The 23,501-nt window shown below is 41.0% G+C and overlaps 1 protein-coding gene across 1 annotated transcript; it reads right to left on the bottom strand.

The window, feature by feature from the left end:
* Nucleotides 1–295: 295 nt before the first annotated feature.
* On the bottom strand, nt 296–23,001 carry LOC140245318 (carbohydrate sulfotransferase 11-like). The gene is made up of 4 exons (XM_072324901.1): nt 22,884–23,001; nt 4,855–5,107; nt 3,313–3,446; nt 296–2,469 (listed from the first exon to the last, which is right to left on the bottom strand). Exons 2-4 carry the CDS (start codon nt 5,027–5,029, stop codon nt 1,594–1,596), a joined length of 1,185 nt encoding a protein of 394 aa, XP_072181002.1. The 5' UTR covers nt 5,030–5,107; nt 22,884–23,001; the 3' UTR covers nt 296–1,593.
* Between the last annotated feature and the right edge of the window lie 500 nt (nt 23,002–23,501).

Below are 23,501 nucleotides of genomic sequence, written 5' to 3'. Positions count from 1 at the left end.
AGTTTGTAAGACAATTGTGATTTGATGCTTTTCCAGTATTTATAAAGCGATTTCGCAGTCACCTTATTCTGTACACATGCATTTGTTGTTGCGACAAAATGTCACTAAAATGTAACAGTCCCAAAAGCTTTTTTTTTTTTTTTTTTAATTAAAGACCGATTTTTGATAACACTTGTTCGATTGATTCTACTTAACTCATTCAAGTTCAGTTGAATATGGAATGGAATTGCGTTAAATATAAGTCTTAGCAAAATTCTGGAAGCTTAGAGGCAATAAAGGTTCGATCCAGCCCGAGAATTTATACCCATGATTTTTTTTTTTTCATCATGGCTACTTTCACTTAAACACTGAATAATCCGTGCCCATTTCCGTCCAGAATTTGTAACGTATCCCTTGATTGACAAATTTTCCACGGATTTATTGAATTTAACCACTTCCATGTGTTCTTCCTCCAATCAAAGTATGATTATGTAAAATTCAGAGTTGCGAATTTAGTGCGTAACAAGATCACAATTTCTACAATATACTTACCCTGCAAGTTGATAGATTGATATCTACACGCTACACCACTATTGCTACCAATGGCAGTGGGTATGTTACCATCAGAATGCATATTTAGTTGTTTAACAGTCTTTCTATATGCAGCCCACAACGTCGTGTAATGATTATGCCGTTTGGATACTTCGGCAGACTACTAACGCAGCACAACTTTTCAACAATTTATGGCAAGAAACAATACGCTGCATTTGGATACCTCAAGACAGACAAACAGACAGTCGAGTTGTCGATGTGGACGTGATCGTATTCGGACTCTTCCCGTTCACGTTTCCAACAGACTAATCAACACAGAAAAAAGAGGCATCTGTCTTTATAGCATTTGCTTCACAACAATATACACTTCTAGAGCTCTGAGCTTTGCAGGTTATCAGTACATTAAATAGTCATGCTATTCTTATTAACATTAGGCACGTCCAGTGTTATGCACAGCCGTCCATGATTACTTTCCAGTGAAAAAGCTGGTCGCAATTTCTATTTCTTATTGCGCATGCGCTCAGATACCACCATCTTGTATTGGACTTGCAGTTCTTTTAAAGAGAGAGAAAAATGTACGTGACTTTAGAATAATCATACTAAACTTTGAGCCATACAGAATACTGCATCTGTAAGTAATAAGGCTTGATATCTTTAGTTTCATAAGAAAGAAAATACATCATCACAAGTTGCTGCTTTGTTTCCACTAGCTTGTCTTAGGACGAAATATTTATTCTTTGACTAAAATATAAGCATTATCTCTATTTTTTGCAAGCACTAAAATCAATCTAAGCATGCACTGGTGCGCTCATTTCACATAGGTTAGTCGTAAATTGAAAATTGACGCATTGCGCTGATCTCACTTGCAATGAATGAAAAAAAGTACAGTGTACATATATTTTCAGCTTGTGTCATTAGAACGTTTTCCATAGAAATTTGGCATACATCGGAACCTTGGAAACGTCAACCCAGCAAAATCATTCTCTTTATTAAAGAAATAAAAAAAGAACATAACTGTAACGTAAACATTTTTCAGAACTGTTGCAAGAAAATGCGTTTGAATTAAATAAAATCTGGCTTTTTGTACCCAAAAAGCCAGAAGTCCCATTTGTAAATGTCCCATAGCTGGCGCAACTGTTGTAACGTCACTTCACCGTACGCATCGTAAGTGTACTCGGAGCTGTTCGTAGGTCTGTCGTATTGACCGGGAAACCGAGTGGGCGCGTGTGTAAAATTCAGAAGTTTCTTCTGCAGATAGCGGTAATCATTGCCTATGTTTTCGATCCTGCCAACGAAGTCGTAGCGGATCTGGCAAGGTGCGCATAGTCGGTACATAGGAGTCCAGTGCTCATTGAAATCGCTTTCTCTCAGGTGCGACACGTACAGCACGAATTCGGGCCACGTGACGTTTTCGCCGCTCCGCAGTTCCTCTTCGGTCGCATTCGGCCGGTACTTGTGCATTATGTCGGCGGCGAAGCGGCGAAAGTAGATGCCGTTGGGGTTGTCGCGGTACTGCCAAAGCGACTCGAACTTGTCCTTGTACGCGGAAAGAAGCCGGATGAAGGGATTCCGGACGAAGGTGAACTTCCGGTAGCTGCGGAGAATCGGCTCCCGCTGTGACTCCGGGTACTCGTAGAGCGTGCGAAGCATTTTGTTGTGGTGCGCGTAGTCCTTGGAGATTGACTCGACCTGAACCGAGTCGTTCGTTGCGGACATGAGCAGTCTCTTCCAACTGGTACAGCCCGCTTTGGGGATGGAGCAGTAGATTATCTTATCCTTCTCGTCCACGTACAGCGTTTTGAGAGTGACGTCGGATATTTTACTCAAGACTAGCTGTTCGTTCTCTCTGCACACCCTCTTGATCGTCGCTTTGCGGGTATTTTGGTTGTCCTTCTCCTCCACGGGTGCGTCTTCCTCCTTTGCAACTATCTTGATGTCCTGTCATTCGAAAGAATAATTTTAGTTAAAAAGGAAACACAACCTTTTGCACCTTCCCCGAAAATGATTTAAAATTCGTACTGTGAAGCCTAAAGAAACCATGACTGCTAGCCTAACGCACATATTTGATAAACGTTCCCAAAGAGCTGCATCCGTCTCGTGTGTTTGAATATAGATGGAAAATGACTCTAGCCTTCATAGCCTCATTGAAATCTTATGTGGGATTGAATGATTAAAGCTGCGAAGAAGAAAACTAAGTTTATTTCGCTTCCACTAATCAGAAGAAAGGCATTTAAACGACGGCACATCCAACAGCATTTCAAGGTATCAGCAAAAAAATATAATTACCAACAGGCGTGAGTACAAATACAATGCAATCAAATTTAACTAAACTCATACAGAAACTGAAAGATATCACTGCCTAAAAACGCTTAGCACATCGATGTATTTTTAAATGTGTTATACAGTATTTTATATTATCCTTCGAACGAAAAAGCGTAGACATTGTCTGGAGGTCTCGTTCAATGGACATCTTGCCACTCCTACATGGTAAAGCCCTTTGAAAAAATAGTGTTTACCATTACGAGGCTGCCTGGGGTAAATTAGACTGCATTATCTATATAGACTACCAAAGTGTGTTGTCATAGCTATTCATTGCCGTGGAAACTGGTTCCACACAACGCCACCTGGCTCAAGTGTAGTTAGTATCTGTGGATACTCTTGTTGCTAACCATGCAAGCACCTGGTTCTAACCCATGCTCTACACGGTAACATCATCAACTCTATACGTGCAAGAGGAGAAGAAAGCTGAGAGCTTCATCTTTAGCATCTCCTCGGTCTCACCTCTGCTGGTATGGCCGAACAATCGCCGCCTTCACAGACACCGAACGGAAGGCTGCTCTGGATTGTCCTGGAGACGTCTGGAACAGTGTTCCTCGAATCGCCGGTATACAGCAGGTTGTCCTTCCAGGAGTTGACTTCAGACAGAAACCGATACAAAAACAAGTCATTCCTCATTGAGAGGATACTCCTGAGATCTAAGCTAATGAACTACGCAATCATTAGTAACATGCAGGGTAATCTTCATTTTTGTTTTCTAGGTATAATATGATAATATAATATGATATAATATAATATAGTATAGTATAATATAATATGATATATAATATAATATAATATAATACAATATAATATAATATAATATTAAACATGTATAATATAATGTTATATAGTATAATATACATAATACAAGATAAGATTTGACAGTAATATACTGTATAACAAAATATTCTATCTACGTGTGTGTGTGTGTGTGTGTGTGTGTTTGCGTGGGGTCTGCGTGCGTATATAACTGCATGCCTTTTGATTTTTTTTTCACAGCATAGATCTGTATATTATAGTTCTTTTAGTGGGTGTGTAGTGTGACCTATCGATTAAAGAATGAGAATCGATAAACGTGTCACAGTTCAATCACAAGGTCTCGTTCAGTTACGGCTGCGTACACCAACCCAGTCAATAGAGTCTGCCACTCTTTCTACGACTTGCCATGGGAGTGCTGAAGTACATGTAGGTATGTACCGATTTTCGATGGTGATGGTCAGTTGATGGCGAAGAGGGATCTTGAACTCGCGCAACAGGTGTTTATTCCGCTCCGCGTCAGAAAAAGGAGTTGTAGTAACTCCTTGGTCAGAGGAATTGGTCGATAATGCCTGATAGTATACACGTCTATTATTATTATTTTTTTTTGTCGTGTGACATGTGCATATAATATAGCGATTATTGTTTATTGTTATTTATCTTCTTCATTTTCTCTTGTTTCTATTTTGATGTTGCATGTGAGGAAGGGATGAAAAGGGGAAGTGTTAGGAACAACCATCGTTACTAATTACTGGTATCCAGAGTTTTGGGTCCATTACCGATGGATGTTTATCTCTAGGGTCTACTAAATTCATGCCCACTCGAACAGATTCTTATTGTACAGTGCTTAGCAATGGTATTAGCATTGTCGTGTCTGCAATGACTTTATCACTTGCCATGAACAGTTGCCCTGCATGTCCTGTACTCAAACCGATTGTGAATATGTACACGCACAGTCGAAGGTAGATCAGAAATTAACGTGTACAGAGCCTTATCACTACATGTAGTATCAACGTTGTTCTCGATGTACTCCAATTAAAATGTATCCTTGCTGTTTGAGATCTAGACATTTTCTCAGAGCACTTCAATTAACGTTTTACGCGGGGAATAAAAAAGATTACTGTAGGTGGGGCCGAATCAAACACAAACAGAAACAGTCATGTCAAGAGATGATTATGACAGACATTGCGTACAGGTGCGGTGAGGATATAGGGAAATCGGTTGGTGAAGGTGATGTCGTACACTCACCAGCTATGTAGCTGCCGTTGTTGACGGTGCCGTACATATAGCCGGCGATACAAGCTATAAAGAGCCCCGTCATGTAAAGGGCGCTCTTTCCCGATTTCGTCACACCCGGCGTCATCTTGCATCTCTCGTTGGCGACCTCCACGTCCGGTTCATCGGGCTGCTGGTGCTGCTGCATAGTGAGATCGTCCGCTGCCGACAACCACGGAGGAGAGCGGGTCCTGGCGACGATGATCCATGCGGCGACGGCTAAACCCTGCGAGAACGAAATGAAAGAGAAAGTGGACCAGAATGAGTTAAAACTGTGTCAACAATTCAGATACATGTAACGCCCTCAAAGAATATAATGTGCTTGTTTTGCGGAGTCCCTTTGAGGCTCTACTTTGGAGTTATTGCAAGCGATTTCCTTCAGTCGTTTTCATTCTTTTCAGAAGATTGTTCATATCGTACGAGCAATGAAAATACCAACTTCAATTTCAGCAAAACTTGTTTCGCCCATGTATACAACGGTTTGTTTGTTTGTGTTTTCGCTCATACATCGCTTAGGTCTTTGAAGGGGAAAAAACGGTTTCACCAACGGAAAAAACAAATCACAATATGAAGGTAAAATTTTGGGAATTGCGTAGCGAATCAACATCAATCTGATCATTTCGAAGAGACAACACCAGAGTCTTTTCCTGCGTGTGTTCGTGCATAATAAAGTACGTATTTGATGTGTGAGAATACATTATGATAATAAAGATTACATGACTTGTTACTAATCGGCAGCATCTATAACCAAAGAAATCTCCATGAATCTAGGAACCTTTATCGTCATCTAAAGCGTGCATTCACACAAAAATTCTTGTGCTCCAGCAGTATCCAGAGGGCAACATAATCATGTTCGAGTTGGAAGCAAACAAACTCACAGTGCCATATATTATATCACTACAAATTCAAGCTCCAACCAAGGTCTGGAAGCTCAACTCCTTGCTCGAACCAATCTTTATACTGGATTGGTTGTAGATTTCGTCCACTTCTGTGGACTTTCTCAAGTCAAATGACTCCCTCACACTTTCGTTGCCGGTCTGCAATCACGGGAACATATCACAAGCGATAATCTGGATCAGGGAGACTAATCCAAGAACTCTGATACTCAAAAGTGCGCTTGATAATGATAATGGTATGATGATAAGGTCTTATTTATCCAGGGTAGCCTCTTCAGTGTTGCCACTGCTCTACCAGAGGGCCCTGCTATTATTATTACCCTAGCGTTGCCAGGTACCCATTTATAAAACTGGGTCGAGAGGGACATTGTGGGTGAAAACATCTTGTCCAAGGACGTAAGCACTGGGCAGGATTCGAACTCGCGGCCCTCCGTTCGGGAGTCGGGAGTCTTATCCACTATGCCACTATGCCACAGCGCCCCCGAAGAAAAAACCTGCGCTTTGAATCGTGATTTAAATAGCGCTTTTTTACGCTCTCGTTCACACGTATAGCCTACACAATATACAAGAAAAAAACCTGATCTATGTAAATCGCACCGGTTCACAAAGAAAAATTGCGACTAAAATCTCATCGGTAATTCGAGTCTTGGAGTTTCACCTGACTTTGACCCGGCTGTCCCTCGCACCTTGCAGTATGGGATTGGGATATATTATATATGCCATTTCGCGCAGCACAACGTTGCACCATAAATAATCGCGATTATTCCCGAAAGAGGTTTAGGTGGAGGAAAAGGTGAAGGATGAGGGGATTAGGAGGAGGAGGAGGAAGAGGGAGAGGAGGAGCTAGGGGCAGGAACAGGAAGAGGAAGAGGAGGAAGGGATGAAGTGGAAGAGGAGGAAGAGGAGAATGGCTCGAGATAAGGGGAGGAGGGGCAGGAGTAGGGAGAAGCTGAGGAGGAAGAGGAGGAGGAGGAGCTGCAGAATCAGGAGGACAGGAAGAAAGTGCGATACAGCTGTATCAGTGTAAGAAACGTACTAACCACGGTAAATCGGGAAAAGGCTCTGTCTGACACCTCGCAGGCGGCAAGCAGTGGTGAGAAACAGGGAGGTCTCTGCTAGAAAGATGCAAAGGTACCCTACGCTCCCAGGAATGTATTACAATACGTGGTGAACGTGCCTTATACCGTGTCACGACAATGGAAATGCCGTATTTGATCACCCCCAGACAAACACCAAGGCAATTCATATTGTTATGTGTAGGGTGTTTTGTGCTTGATGCGCATGGGCATTAGAGTGCAAGGTACGAACCGAATATTTAGTGGAGATCCTTGCTAACACATAAACATAAACACACACACACACACACACACACACACTCACACACTTACACACACACACACTCACACAAACACTGCATTAAAAAGTGACAATTACCAACTACTGTAGACTCGGAATTTGTCAAGACTGACAAATTAGGTGATCCGTTTTTTTTAAATCAATGATTCGAGTCCTGATCGCAATAGGCATGACCATATAGGTTTCATCTGTGTTTAGAGACATTGGCCGTGTGATATTTGGGTTCTAATTTAGAAAAGAGAGTCAGGTCTGCCATCTTTGGTACCAAATTCGGTATACACTATAACGAAGCAGAATGAAGTATATTTGACCATTGGCAAAACTTTGCACAGCCAAGATAGCATCTGAGCAAAAAGTGGTTATTCTGTGAAATGATTCTTGTAACATGGTCTTTGCGTGTGCAAAATATGGGAAAGATAGGACATGTATTCACCAAGATACAGGTTGAAACATTTATGACCTTTGACCCTAATTTACATACCCAAGATGGCGTCTGATTAAGTAGTTGTTATTTTATGAAATAATGTACGTGACATGAAATAAACATGTGCAAAATATGGGGATGGCAGGGGCTGTTTTTCTTGAGTTATTGCAAAGAAAGTTGCAGAAAGAAAGAAATATCTCAATACATCGAAGATAAGTTTGATTTCAACCAAGTTTTTTGACGTGATCTCGGCGTCGTATGAAAAGATGGAGCGAATAGCGACGATAGCCCAAAGTCTCAGCTACAACATATTAAAATCTGGGAGAAATTCACCGAAGAGTAAATGAGCTAGTGCTCGATAAAGACCGTCATGTCAATTTTCATTTCCAGAAAAATTCCCTCCCATAGAGATAACACGTAAACTGGTTAAATTTGACAAGGTTACATTATATCCATTTTCACGAGGTGAAGACATCATCCGATTAAAACTTTGATGTAAGAAGAACAAAACTTAAAAGAGTATTAAATTGGCTACAACATACTAAAATCTGGAAGAAATTCACCGAAGGGTAAGTGAGCTAGTCGTCGATAAAGACAATCATGTCAATTTTCACATCTAGAAAAATTCCTTCCCATAGAGATAACACGTCATAACGAAGATACAGGAAGAAGTACATAATTATGACCTTTGACCCCACTTTGCACAGACAAGATGGCATCTGAGCAAAAAGTGGTTATTTTGTGAAATGATCCTTGTAACATGGTCTTTACGTGTGCAAAATATGGTAAACATAGGACATGTATTCACCAAGATACCGGATAAAACATTTATGACCTTTGACCCTAATTTACATACCCAAGATGGAGTCTGATCAAGTAGTTGTTATTTTGTGAAATAATGTACGTGACGTGAACTAAACATGTGCAAAATATGGTGGTGATAGCGTATGCTTTTCTTGAGTTATTGCAAAGAAAGTTGCAGAAACAAAGACATATTTCAATACATCGAAATTAAGCTTTAACTTCAACCAAGTTTTTTGACGTGATGCCGACTCCGTATGAAAAAACGAAGGGCACATTACGATAGCCCAAAGTCTCAGCTACAACATACTAAAATCTGGGAGAAATTTACCGAAGCATAAGTGAGCTAGTGCTCGATAAAGATAGTCATGTCAGTTTTCATTTCCAGAAAAACTGCACTCCCATAGAGATAACACGTAAACTGGTCAAATTTGACAATGTTACTTTTAATCCCTTTTTACGAGGTGATGCAGTCATCCAATCAAAATGTTGTTATATATGACTGAAAGACCATTTAATAAGCTACAACATATTGAAATTTGGATGAAAATCAACAAAAGAATAAGTGAGATATGCTTGAGTGAACTGAAAATTCGATGACGTCATTTTGAAAATTTACATTTTTTACTTTATTAAGAAATTTGATATCTTTTCATCATTTTTCCAGCATTGCCAACCCATGAAATGACATGTACAATTCATCACCTTTCAGAATATGTAAAGAAAATGGGGGGTCACCGTCCATCCTGACGAGTAAAATCGGATTCAAAATTGGCGGTTTTTTTGCATTGTTGCGCTGTATATCGCCATTGACGCGCGCGCGGAATTTCAACTTTGACGGGCCCGTGTGACGTCATATTGAGTCAGGTTGACTTGAAACTTGGTAGAAATATTCCTTGACATTTCAGGCATCCGATAAGTGTGAAAAAACGGGAAATTTCTATTGCATATGAGCTGTGCGTGCGTATGTTTGCGCGCGCGTACGCGTCCGTCCAATTTTTTCAATTTTTCAAAAAATGCTCCAATTGGTCTGAAACGTGTGCAAAAAAATTTGAGCTCGATTTGAGCATACAAATATTTCAACGCGCGCGTACGCGCACGTTTTAAGAGAAAATATGAAATTTGATTATATGAGTAGAATGCGCTTGACTTGAAATATATGTGACGTAAATTTCATTGAAAATTCTCATTCCATTAAAGAGATATGATTGAGAATGTGTTTTCATATAATGACGTCATAGTGACGTCACGGTCGACTAATCACTATGATTTTATTAGAAGGATCGTTTTTGATACACGTATGGTATAATTTCGACATTGATAGGAAGAGGACTTTCCGAGATTAGCGATACACAACTTTTGCGGAGAAAGAAGAAGAAAAAGAAAAAGAAGAAGAAGCACAAAGAATCAGTACAGATACAGAAGGTGATCCGAGAGGATACTCGGATCACCTAATAACAGAGTTAATGAGCATGTGTATTGCAATAAAGCTTGGGTGTTGATCCCAAACAGCTGCAAACACAAACTCACCTGTTGTTCACTCCAATCCAAGAATCAAAGCAATCACCCAATCGTAATGTGGGAATCGTGAAGTCTTGTCTACAAGACCTGAAACTGCTTCCGCGATTACTCACTTCAAATATTTACACGAGAAGCATAAAATAAAACAGCAACCCAGAGGAGCCACTTGCGACAATAACGACAGCGAGAATAACAGTATACCCTTAAAACCAAGAACAGAATCGTTTCGTTGACCGTTGACTGACAATGAGTACGGGTATTGTCGTTTGGTATTGTTCTTGTACTCGTTGAGACTCCCCCATGGCGTGTTTGCTATGTTGCTATCGGTCTCCAGACCCCAGGGCGATCGATAATTATAACAAGCACTGAGGTACTAAAATCGAAGCATAGCAAATAATTTGTATAATGTTGTTAAAAGTTTGGCGGCTTTCTACGAGCGTCTCACGGACTGCTCGTCCCCAAATCGGAGACGTTCTTTATTTTGCATCTCCCTTTCTTTCTTTCTTTTTTTTTTTTGGTGTTTTTTTTTTCCCCGCTTGTTGACCAAAGGCGGTGTCAACGACAGGGATTTAAAATAGACAAGCTAAAACATGACGGAAAAGAGTTTGCATGAATGGTGTGAAGCCAATGGAAGATTGGGTTTAAACTTCCAACAAGAAAAAACGTTTGACTGAGCTAGATCCTGGACAGGACTGCACTGCGGATAGTAGGATGCCCCCCCCCCCCCCACCCGCCACACACACACGCAAAGGACAACTGAGAATAAAAGAACACCTTACAAGAAGAAAGGGGATAAAGAATAAATCTGGAAAGTTATGAGAGCTGCGAGAAAGGGGGAGGAGAAATTTCGAGAGAAAGACAGACATGATCAATATAGACAGTGGATGGTGGCAGCCAGTCTGATCGCGCGGTGTGGCGTATTTGGCGGGCAGACAATACAAAAATTGTGTATGAGTCAATATAATTTTTGTTGGTGTGCCTGTATGTCCGTGTGTTGATGAATTTGCACGTTCTAGTCAAAGAGTATACTATGGTCAATAAAATGAGAAGTGGGGGTTTTGATGTGTACTGAAAGAGTAAATCTAAGTGTTTGAGTTCATTTAAAAAACGGAGAAGTATAAGAGGAAAGAATGTTTAAAAGTTATTTGTTTCATCCATTGCTGTGGCTTCACACTGTGCGAAAATCTTGTGCCTGACGAAAAGAACCGTAGGGTATACTCTTCAGAAATACAACCGTGCATTGCACATTAAGGCAAGCTTGCTACTTTGAGGAGGAAAGGCAGAAAAATTCTTCAATCAACACTCTGAGGGCCAAAGTGAGATCGTAAGTCGCTTGGTAAATACAAAGCGACACAGAAACGAACTTTAAAGAAAGAGGGAGAGAAAGGGGGAGGGGTAGGGTTCGGGGTGAATTGAATAAAGAAGAAAATCTTGAGTATGCTCTTCGTATTGTTCCCGATAAGATCCAGAATGATAGGCGTCCCATCTGAGGGAGCGTGTGTGTTTTATCTTTTGAACGTGTACGACTTGCAAGTATACCCAAGCACAAAAGGTCATGGTTTTTTAGTTCTGTTTTGTTTTTTTAATCAAGGAAATTTGAAGAGCCACACGCTGAGTGTGTAGATAAACAGGTATATCTAAAATTCTCAAACTTTTGAGAGATGGAGAGAGTAAGAGATACACAAAGAGAAAAAAGAGGAAATAATAGCCTCCATTAGCACAGTATGAGTGAAGATGGGGTCTAAGGTCTCCTAAACGTTTAAGGATAAAGGGCCATTGTGACTCTGAGTGGCAACTCTTCCAAGTTCTGTGGTCGGTTGACATCAGGAATACACCAGGTTTATCTACCATGATACAAGCTGTACAAGGAGACAACTTGACAGCCTAAAGGAAAACAAGGAACAACAACAACAGCAAGCAGCAAGCAAAAAAGAGGAAAAACACTAGAGAAACACACTCGGTAATTTGCAAGAAATATGAAATCGGATTTGATGATGGGCAAAATGGAGAGAAGGGACAGTATATATACAAAGCAATTTCCACGTCCGTACCACACTCCCGACTGCTATACTTCATGAAACACTGATTTGTCATTCGAGCTTATCTTAAAAAGCATCATATTAAAGATGGGAGACAACATAGTAGTCCACACAAACGCTTCCCTCCCCAACCCCGGATGTTGCCAGAACAATGCATGCACTATTGCCATTGCAGAAACACCATGTATCGTGGTTACAGGCTCTGTGCTTATAAACACGGGGTACATGCATGGGTTCGAAGCTAAACTGATGCAAGTATATGTTCGGACAACGTTTTAACCCCCTCCCCCCAAAAAAGAAAAAAAAAAGAAAAAAAAAAGAAAGAAAGAAAAAAAGAATGTCCATCTTGATCCATATCGGCTCCAGAGTCGGTACCTGACAACGGTCATGCTGGTAGCCTACCCCATAAAATCACACCGCATAAAACTCCTAAACCCATGACCAACGCGACAAGAACTGATACCATCGTACGTAGGGTGAAGATACCTGTCAAGTGCAGGTAGGTCGAAAGCAGATGGAAAGTACAGTAGATAGAATCTGATCGAATTTTTTGGTAATCTTGTTTGGGCCTATAAGCCTAAGCCTGATGTGTAATCTCCGCAATGAAGGAATGGCATGGTCACATACTTTCGTTCTTGTTCTTACCTTATATGACTGCTATAGGATACACGACACGAAAGGAAACAAACGAGTTAATCAAATCTAGATTATTTCGTTCACATGACGCACTGTGTTTGCCAGGATTCAAACCTCTTGAGCAAAATTTGTACAGCGGTCAAACCCCAAAACTGTATAGGACCTACGTCTGATGATTGACACCCCACCCTCTTTCAAGAGGTGCCTGTAATTGTAATTCAAATGGAACAATTTCCAGACATATTCGTGAATTCAGTGAAATGCAGACAGATTAGCAAAAATAATTCAAAAGTTGAAGGGAAAACGCATGCGTTTTTAATGTTGAGAGGACTAATAATTCTACGTGTGGCTCTCTCTACGTAAGGAACCCAACCATCTACTGAGTTCATCCAGGGAGGTGACCTAGCTCCCTGGTGTATCGCATCGCGCTGCTGTAACGTCACAATCCATTGGAATTTCACTGCCATCATATTTCGATTAGTGTGGCAAATTGCACTGTACTTGGAAGAGGTTGCACAGATGTGACAATAATGCACCATGCAGCACCAGACGCTGTGTAAATTTGCTATACAAGAGTTGTATACGCTGTATCATGCATACAGGAGGTGCGGCTCATGGCATGCAGTTAAAGGGTACTGCTTGGTTGTACACCATTTCCTGCTGTTAGCTTCCATCGGAAGACAGTGTTACTTATCTCATCCGTCTCAGACAAACAAATACAAATGTAAACATTGGCCATACTATATAATTATATATATTAGTGCTGGCTAGAGTAAATCAAGAATTCACCTGCCTGGTACTCAGTATTTTCAGAGATCAAATTTGTATTATCGGTACACATTGCACGTACGACTTCGTGCCACAAAGCGAATTGTCACTTCTCTCCTATAAGTAAACATAATAATATTATGTATACCCCCCCCCCCACACACACACACACAATCTGGAGGCAACTAAGCATTAAGGCATGTTGGCTTGGCTTATATTGATTCATGATACAAGTACCAGGATCATCATTTATGTTGTCACAAGAATAGATATGAGCCATATTATATTCATTTCAAAATAGTTTTCTACTACAGGTATATTTCCTCAGATTACTTGGATACGCTAACCGAATATCTTCGAAACCAAGATTCTCCCACTGACAGTATTAATATGATTAACAAAAAAAAAAAAACATCCCAAAAACATTGGAAACATCTTCCCTAGTCTGCTATCTTACTTGCTTCACTATGATCATCAACAATATCTTTCTAAGTCCTACCCATATTTTTGGTTTCCAATTCAAGAGGCAATAAATGATATGGAACATTACATCTTTCCATGCTCTAGGAATCGTGTCTGTTAGAGTGTTACCAGACGTACCTCCCTGCTCAGGAGACGGGCGAATGTACAGGTTTCTACTATACATTGTACAATACCTCAATAATGACTACTATACCATAATGATTAGGCCTACCTAGATACATCGTCATCATCACCACCACCACCACCACCATCACTGGTATTACTTGATATTACTACATCTACTATCACCACTACACGTTGATTGCATCCAATTTAGTGTTATTGTTGTATACTATAGCATCGCTGCTATACCTGCACTAACACACTAACATTCGGTTTTTACTTACAATTATTTTCCTTTTTTCATAACACTAGTTACGACTGGTACTTCTATACCGCTTGTTCTGAGACAGTTGCATGCCAATCACTTTCCAATAATTAAGCACGTGCATATAAATATCATACAGATAATATAAAATATATAATATATATATACATATATATATATTCGATTGACTAATTCTATTTCTATCAAGCCACATTGAGCTCAGTTACCTTCCATGAAGATCTCGACGAATAGCGAGAAGAGAAATAGAGGAACAAAACACGTATCAGGAGTGTGTAGGAAGACAGTGGCGCACAGCTTCTGGACCACCAGTCCGTACAGTTGCTTTTCAACGGAGTGACTAGAACTTGAAAATGGCAAGAACCATTCCCGAAGAACGGTCTGTCGGTGTGTGTGCGCGTTGGCGAAGTGTATTTCCGCCGCCAAGGTTGCGTGTCTTTCGCGATAGGTAGAACCACCTATGATTATCCACGGCCTGATGGACACTGCTGGTGACACCCTCTGATGAAAGCGGGTTTTTTTGACAGTCATCAGATGGAGGCACTAGGGCGAATAAGGCGATTAATGAAACTCCTGGTATACTACAGCGATAGAAAAGGCGGCTTCCATGCTTCTTTTCTCCCCCGTTAATCGCTGTTCATTTTTCCTGGATCTGTCCAGCTTGTTGGAACCGATGTAAGCAGCGCCGCTCTATTAAACACATTTCAACAGACAATATAGCATTGTGTCTTTCCTACTATTTTTTTTCTCCATCTCTCTCTCTCTCTCTCCCGAGAGAGAGGAATTGCACACAACCCCGAGCTCTCCTCCCTTCCCCGCTTTTATCTTTTCTCACACCTATCTCCTCCCTCTTTCTTTCTTTCTCTTCTCATGGAAATAAAATGAGGAATTCAGTGGAAAAATCCTCGACTCTTTTTTTTTTTTTTTTACCGTCAACCACTCCCTTTCTTTCTCTCCATGTGGAACTGAAAGACGGAAAACAGACAAATGATGAAGACCATTTTTTTACTATACCGTCAACTACTAAAAAGAGACAGAAAAGGCGTACGTTAAAGGGGATGGCTAGTAACTGATCAGTGGGCATCAGTGGGAATGCTGGGGGATGATTGTTCCAATCCTTGTGGGATTCATTTAAGAGTACATTATATATCTATTGTTGTGTGAAAATGATTTGCTTCAGAGTGGTCTCATATTCAAGGAATGCGCAGTTTAATGTTTCCAGGTTAGCATGCCTGTACAGTGACGGGGCATTGAACTGCATATTACTTGAATATGAGACCGTTCTGAAGCGAATAATTTTCACACAACAATAGATATATAATGTACTCTTAAATGAATCCCACAAGAATTGGAACAATCATCCCCAGCACTCCCACTGATCAGTTACTAGCCATCCCCTTTACCTGTAATTCAGTTAACTGTCATAACCATCGACATTGTCATGATAATTTACATCTGTATAAGAGAAATACGTAAGTTTGATATGTTCCCAGAAGAATTCTGCAGAGTATATAAAGAAGGAGAGAATAGAATAACTAGGATGTTGATACAGAGTGGCGTAATATGTTATTATGAGAAAGCCTAGAATATAGCATTCAAGAATCTTTATTGATTATGAAGTACATTTACGGGAATAATCAAACATACTCGTGGCCTGATTCTAGCTGAATCTGTAGCAGGACGTGAGTTTGGATGCTCAAACGTGACTGATAAATTGTCGTTGTTTCTTTTTGGGGTAATTGCCCAGGGGGTAATTGCTCTAGACCCATAATCATGTATGGCCATTCGCTATTCCCTATCTCATCTATATACCAAATGAAAGGAAAAACTTGGCTCCGAGGGCAAGTGGTGTGTGGCCCCTGTTCATTTCTAAACTGACATTACGACATTACACGCACCTTTATCACCTTGATGCTGTGTGTGTGTGTGTGTGTGTGTGTGTGTACACGATGCAAAGTGACACGAGGGAGGTCACTGGTGGAAATCTGGTACACCTCTCGATTATTACGCACCACGTGCATGGACAACCCCCCCCCCCCCCCATAGTCAATAATCAAGAAGGCAATACAATAGTTCTATATCACCTCTTTGGTTTTCTTTTCCAAATGGAGAACAAATATTTCAAATACCACAACCAAATAAGCACTCAAAAACATGACATTTACAATGTAAGAAGCTCTTGATACACCGTGGGTTGTTTAGATTCCGTGACATCAAAGAAAGACAGAAAAGAGCAATAATGAATGCATTCCAGAGCTTACAATATGTATGTAAATATTAATTACATCGTAATAAATGATCTTATTACTGTGATAGGTTACAAGTTATTGCGCACCATTGTATGCAGGAGGAGCACCTTAATAACTGTCCATTTTGCATTGACCAGTTATCAAAGAGTTCGGGTCATCATTATCGGGGTTCTATAGGTATAGCCTCGATGTCGGGGGAATGGTTTTGTAGTCAGAGTGCGTATATATAGCATATACCCTTTCCTATCAGAACCTCTTTCTTTGCAATTTCGATTATATTGTTCTCACATTTATTCACTTGACTTTTTTTAAAGTAAATGTCAATCTGAAGGAGTGGGTTATATCCCTTCATGCCATTATCATAATGTATTGATTTGGAGTATCGACTTTTCTGTAAGATTTGCCAATCCTTTCACCTCTTTCAATGTGAACTGCTCTCAGTGTCAACGTTCCAGTTGATTTCCTTTCTTCATTCTTTTCACTGAAAATATTTCTCGTTCAGGTGAGTTCGCCCTTAATTAGATATGAAGAACATAATCATCATTACACACCTCTTTGTTATCCGCCATTTGCATTTTTGGCAAAAAGACCGTTTAAAGGGATGGTATAATTTTGGTCGAGATGAGCCTTCAGATTTTTTTTTTTTTTTTAGATAGTGGGAAAGTACTTATGAAATATGAGAGAGCATACAATTCTGAAAAGAAATCAGAGTCTAGGCCTATGTGATGAAAATCAGTCTTTGAAATGGCTGAGATATCAAAATCAAAGTGGTTAGGGCACAACTTTTTTTGGGGGGGGTCGGAGGGGGATAAAACTCCTGCCATTTTGTTGTTGTTGTTGTTGCTGCTGTTGTTGTTGTTGTTGGTGATGGTGGTGGTGGTAGTATCAACTTTACCTAAAGTTGGCTTGATATTGCACTTTGAGCTACGGGGCTCGAATCACGCGAGAAGATCAGAGCAGGCGCATATCAAAGCGTTGGGTGACATGAACGACCCCATGGTGGCGCTGCACATTCTTTGTAACCAGTGCCATCACCTCATGGTGACTTCGAAGCACTGTAACTTATGGCGGCCATAGCTGGGGAGCTTCCAAAGAAGAACAAAAGCACTTTCAGTAACTTATGCAATGAGCCAGGTGCGTTGCTAACCCAGTGCATGAATCATATTTTGTTAGGCGTATTTGAAGCCTCCCGAATTGGTCTAAAGCGTAGACCTAATATGTGTACATATAGACGGCACTGTTCATTAAACCAGGGAGTCCAACCTATGAACAATTTCACACCAACGAAAACATTCATTGTCCAAGGTAGGAGAGTGCTAAAGGCGGGTTGTAGACATATAGATGGGAAGAAATGGTTGAATCTTACAATAAACATGCGAACTGTTTGCATTTCGGATCGGAGGACTTGACTTGAGTGATTCATACCTCATGAAATTCAAGTTTGTATTCTCGAGCAACAAAGTGCAAACTCGTGAGTAATAAAACGCAAACCGGACGAAGACAGCCAACTTCTCATGACGTGCAGAAAGGCTGATGCACGAGAGATGGGAAGGGGATATAAAGGGGAGGGGAGAGGACAGACGATGCGCAAGTGATATCTGCACATGTGTGCAGTATATCGTTATCATCGTAGATGTTAACCCGTTCCATGCCGAATTCTGAAACCCCAGCCCGCTGGGTTCCCATAGGAAGTGGGACAACACAGAACTAAATCATAATCAAGATACTTTCCTATTAGAATGCAGATAAAAGAGGGCATGTAGGAATCACTGGGGGCTCATAAGATTTATCTGGGGACATGAAACAACAATCAATGTGTCCCTTTTTAAGTGCAATGTGCGCCTCCACTTATAATGGGGGGGGGGGTTTCCTGCTCAGTATATAGTGCGTAAATAATACTTATTATCATCAAAACACAACAAAAATCTGTGTGCTGCTCTGCTTGATGTCATGCTGTGGAAGTGTTATCATGTTCATCGTGTTTCCCGGCGTCGAGAGTTTAGCTGAAACAAATTTCAACGAGATGTCTGAAATGGTGAAAGTTGTGATATTTGCAGTAAATGTCCTCAACAGTCAAGAGCATCTTTTTTTTTTTCCTTCTTCTTCTTCTTGGCTGCTGTCAAGGCAACCTACAGTGTAGCCTTTCTTGTTTTGGTGTTTTGTTCGTATTTCCCCTAGATCAAGTGACCTGAATGGTCCATCAATTACCATTTCGGAAAGCATCAATTTTATCATTTTGCATTGAATGTAGGCCTACTCGTGATCTTTTTCTGTTGATTGCCAAATAACAACTTCTGCCGTCATGTGGATGTGCTGCAAGCACCATTTATCAGAATTTACTCGAATAATCATTACAAAACAGATGCTTATAGTGAATAAAAAAAAAAATACCCTGTAGGTCACAAATGGCCTTTTTCTGCACATGCGCAAAGGGAAACCCCGAACTGGCGTGTTGACTAAAGACAAGATAGCAATACGATGATATGGAATTTTCAATTTCGTGCGAAGTTGGCACCGAACTGGTCGAAAAGCCAATCAACATCAGCCGAAGGAAGTACGATGCCTATACAGAAGGTCAAACGATAGCACCTGAACCTCACACGAAGACTACACGAAGATGTGAATTATATTCCGAAGTTTTCCCGAAACTCGAAACACGATGCCTACAAGAAGTTTCTGTCACCGTTCAAAAAGTTCAAGTTGCTGATGCTGGAGCCTGAGAAACTCAATTTAGATGTCTTCACGAGCGACCCGATGTTTATGAGATCCGGGTCCCGCTTTATCAAAAGATATAATCGATTGTAAATTTCTTACCACACAGGCTGCCACAGACTTATGATAGCTAATCAACTATATAAGCAATAAACTCTTCATTAAAAAAAAAAAAAAAAAAAAAAAAAAAAAAAAAAAAAAAAAAACAGGGGCCTGAGCCGGCTTTGAACATTATTTTCCTTCATCGTGTGTCAGTCTTTGCTCAATTTCGAGACAGTGTGGCGTCTGCAGCCATAATTATGCTCACTTACTATCCAGCCGCCCCGAGGCAGTCGGGGGGGGGGGGGGATTCCATGAAGCGTTCTGTCAGAATTGTTGTTGTTGTTGTTTTGTTTTTGTTTTTTTTGACAAACTTACGTAAGCTACTGAAATCCTTGCGTCTGACTGGCAAAGAAAATAAAATTTAATTTGTTCGACAAATTTGTCGGACAAAACCTTCATACTACCATGGACGTATAGTGTATGCGCCATCAGCGACAGCATTTGTTACTGGTATGTTATCATACTCACAGGCCCCTGAATGATGTACGGCGTCTGTAAATTCAATCATTACCATTTTGCACACCATTGCTTAGTCTAGCTTCTGGACTCTTTTTACTCGTAGCCGTGATTGTACGCGACAAGCCGTATGAGGGCGTGACAACCGAGGATTGCGATACGCCGAGAACTGCGATACCCGAGTTGGGCGCGCAGTCTCTCGATTATCGCAATCAGAAAATTTGCGCCCTCTCTTGGTCGCACCAAGGAAAAGGGGACGGAGCCCAGACTAACCATTGCTGGGACGTAGTCCAGATACTGGACGATTTTTATCATCCGCAGTCCCCACACACTCGGCACCCACCCAATGCGCCCAACCGCTGATTGCGACACTCCACCAATTGGTACTCCCGAAAAAAATCGTCCAGACTACCCTGCCAGAGCGATCACGATAATGTAGTATGACATCATCTATTTGATATGCAGACGTAGCCATTCTTAATGAATATGCATTACGAGTGACGGCCACTCGTACGTAATTTAATTCTAAACAAGAATATTTCATAATAATAATACATTTCTATGCATTTTACGGTATTTTTATTCGACAAAATTGAATTTCTGACAACCTAACTCATGTAAGAAAACCTTGTTACTGATCCTATTGTCTAGAATAACAGACTACGACTTCGTTTTGCATACAGCCTGATTGGCATGTCGATAAGCTAATCAGCGGAGGAGTTGGCAAATTAGGTGGAGCCTGGAGTTTACGAGTTCCCCCTGAAATGAGGGGAAAGTGGCAGGTTTGACTGGACTGTATTCAGGAGGGGTGAATTGTGTAATACATTGTACATACAGACACCATCAACGCATGGAGCTACGTACGTCCGTACACACGCGGGCACACTACGAATACAGTCCAGGAAGTGGACTAGCTGGGACGTTGCGCCGGTACAAATACGTGGTTGATTATACCATAACGCTACACTGTAGCGCCATGGTACAAAGTAGAACGAAGACCGACCAGGCATATTAAAATGGACGGGGTGCCTCGGGCATACCCGACATGAATGGCTGAGTACCGGCTGCTCAAGCGCTGCCAAATGCTATTCATCGGAGACTTAGTATCTATTGTTACGTCAGAGGGAAAATTGGGTTAAAGCACTGTGAATCAGCTCCTTTTCCTAAGATGAAGAACAAATACATGAATAACACCAACACGTCGAGTTGTAGACTGGGCCATACATTTGAGACTAATCCCCACAGTATTCGCACATCGACAGCTTTTTTAAGACGTCGGATGAACTTCGGTCCTTTTGTTACGTTTTCCGTGTGGGATATTGCATTATGTTGACTTTTTTTTTTACAAATATAGTATGTAATCATACCAGTGGTAAAGGACAAGTCCACCTTCATAGACATGTGGACCGAGTATTAGTAGAGAACATTATCAGTGAGAGTTTGAGGAAAATCAGACAATCCGTTCAAAAGTTATACATTTTCGAAGTATAAAACAAACAAACAAACAAACAAAAAAGCTTTGCCACTGATTGACAAATTGCCCTACATCGACGTTAATAAGCACTGAATTGACCAGTGTTTTAGTAGTAGCCATGATAAAAAATAATGGGCGTACATACTCGAGCAGGATTCGAACCTACGACCTCCTGATCACCGGACAGGCGTCATCTCCACTAGACCACCGAGCTTTCGCCCGACAGCGAGTGTTGGTTCTAGTCCTTATAGCATACAGCGGGTACTGCTTTGTTATTCAAATTCATGAAATTCTTCCGTCGAGACGTTTTCATTGCAACTAATTGACAAATTGCCCTACATCGACGTTAATAAGCACTGAATTGACCAGTGTTTTAGTAGTAACCATGATAAAAAATCATGGGCGTACATACTCGAGCAGGATTCGAACCTACGACCTCCTGATCACCGGACAGGCGTCATCTCCACTAGACCACCGAGCTTTCGCCCGACAGCGAGTGTTGGTTCTAGTCCTTATAGCATGCAGCGGGTACTGCTTTGTTATTCAAATTCATGAAATTCTTCCGTCGAGATGTTTTCATTGCAACATGAATTTGAACAAAAAAAAAAGCTGCTGAAAACTTTGATAGTGGCGAGCCAATGGAATAAAGTGGAAAAAGGAGCCTGAGCTTTCGATCCTAGCAGAATCTTCGCCAGAGGCAAAATGACAAACAGGCAGGGAAAGCAATCACATATAAGGACTTCACACAACAAGAACAGTCAGGGACGGGCTAGGGACACAAAACAAAGAAACAAAAGGAGAGGGTATCTCTTCCCACCTCCCTGGTCATGGGCAAGGAGCCCAACAGGTAGAAGTTTCTGCTTACTGCTAGATGAAAGATAACTACAGCATGTGATATCACATGTGTACCACGATATAAAGAATATAATACAGAAAATTTAACCTATTATTTTCACTTTTCTCGCATTATGAAAACGCTTGACTTGCCTCTTTAGCAGAAGGCAGGGGAATAATATTATCCTTAACATATATGTCAGTGACAAATCGAGGAAATGTGTACTTTCTTAAGAACACAATTTTATGAAATTCTCCTAGATTTTCTTTATCGTATGTGACATCATACACTGTAGTAGTCTTCTCATCCAGCAGTGACTGCACAGATAATTTAAAATGCATAACTTAAATTGATAATTGAAATTGACATTGAAATTGAAAAGAATTGAATTGAAACTTTTGAAAAGATTTTCCGACTCAACTGTCATTGATGTGTTCTACTAATATTGCTGAATTAACTAAATTCACATATAGGCCTACACGTATAATAATTATGAAGGTGGACTGACTCGCAATGACGAAGGTCCTTTTTAGTAGTTGTTTTGATAACTGGTAGTTTTGGAAATTAAGAAAAAAAAAACACTAACACAGTGCAGGAGCAGCGGAACCAGGGGGTATAGCAGCCCCCCCCCCCCCCCCAGAACACACACATCCACACACTATGTGATATAAAAACAGTTCATCGTCCCTTGACAGAAATATCATTCTGTATTTTCATCGTCGGGGATATGTACGTCAAAACTCCTTCGGACGGACGGATTTTTCAGTCTTACGTTACCGGCCGCGACCTATTCACTACAAAGCAGTAACATATAAACGATATCTTTGACATTTTAGCTCATTGGTATGACAATAGCTCTACTTACTTGTATATCGGGGAGGTCTGAAACTAGAACTTCATTCGCGTTTCTTCTCAGGATATACCACTGCCGCTCATCATCGAAGAGTACAAATCTTGTTCACATGTGGCTCCCCACAAACCGTATGTTGGCCGAATCATATCCCTGCGGAAACAGACCGAGGGGTTCGAACTATCACTAGCTGGGATGAGGTGATGCTACATCACCCCATCCTACAGCATGTAGTACTGATGTCTATCGGATCTCCACACACACGTGTACCTTTATATGCGCATCCCCGCCAACCCTTATTTGAAAGCAATGGATCTCTCTCATACGAACAAGCCGGCAGTCTTGCTGCGCTCTTCAAAACATGTCAACACCAGTATCAAAATGGCCCTCACAGCATAATACACCGTGCTATAATCATGCACGTTCACTGAATTGCAAACCTTTCCTTCCTGTTGAAAATACACTGTACATGGCTTCACCGCTTCAAGATCACTATGTGCTTGGATCCGGATGTCGCCGCTGTGTGTGTGGCGACAGTGCCTCGATCAGTGGTCGTGCTCGGAGGGTGTGTTCGATAAACCATGGACCCTTTTGTGGTAGGGTCCATGGATAAACAGACGGCTGCATCAGCTG

This window comes from Diadema setosum, chromosome 22 (genome assembly GCF_964275005.1).
Source record: "Diadema setosum chromosome 22, eeDiaSeto1, whole genome shotgun sequence".
NCBI classification, from domain to species: Eukaryota; Metazoa; Echinodermata; class Echinoidea; order Diadematoida; family Diadematidae; genus Diadema; species Diadema setosum.
The sequence above is the reverse complement of the archived record's forward strand: the minus strand, read 5'-3'. Positions and strand labels throughout refer to the sequence as shown.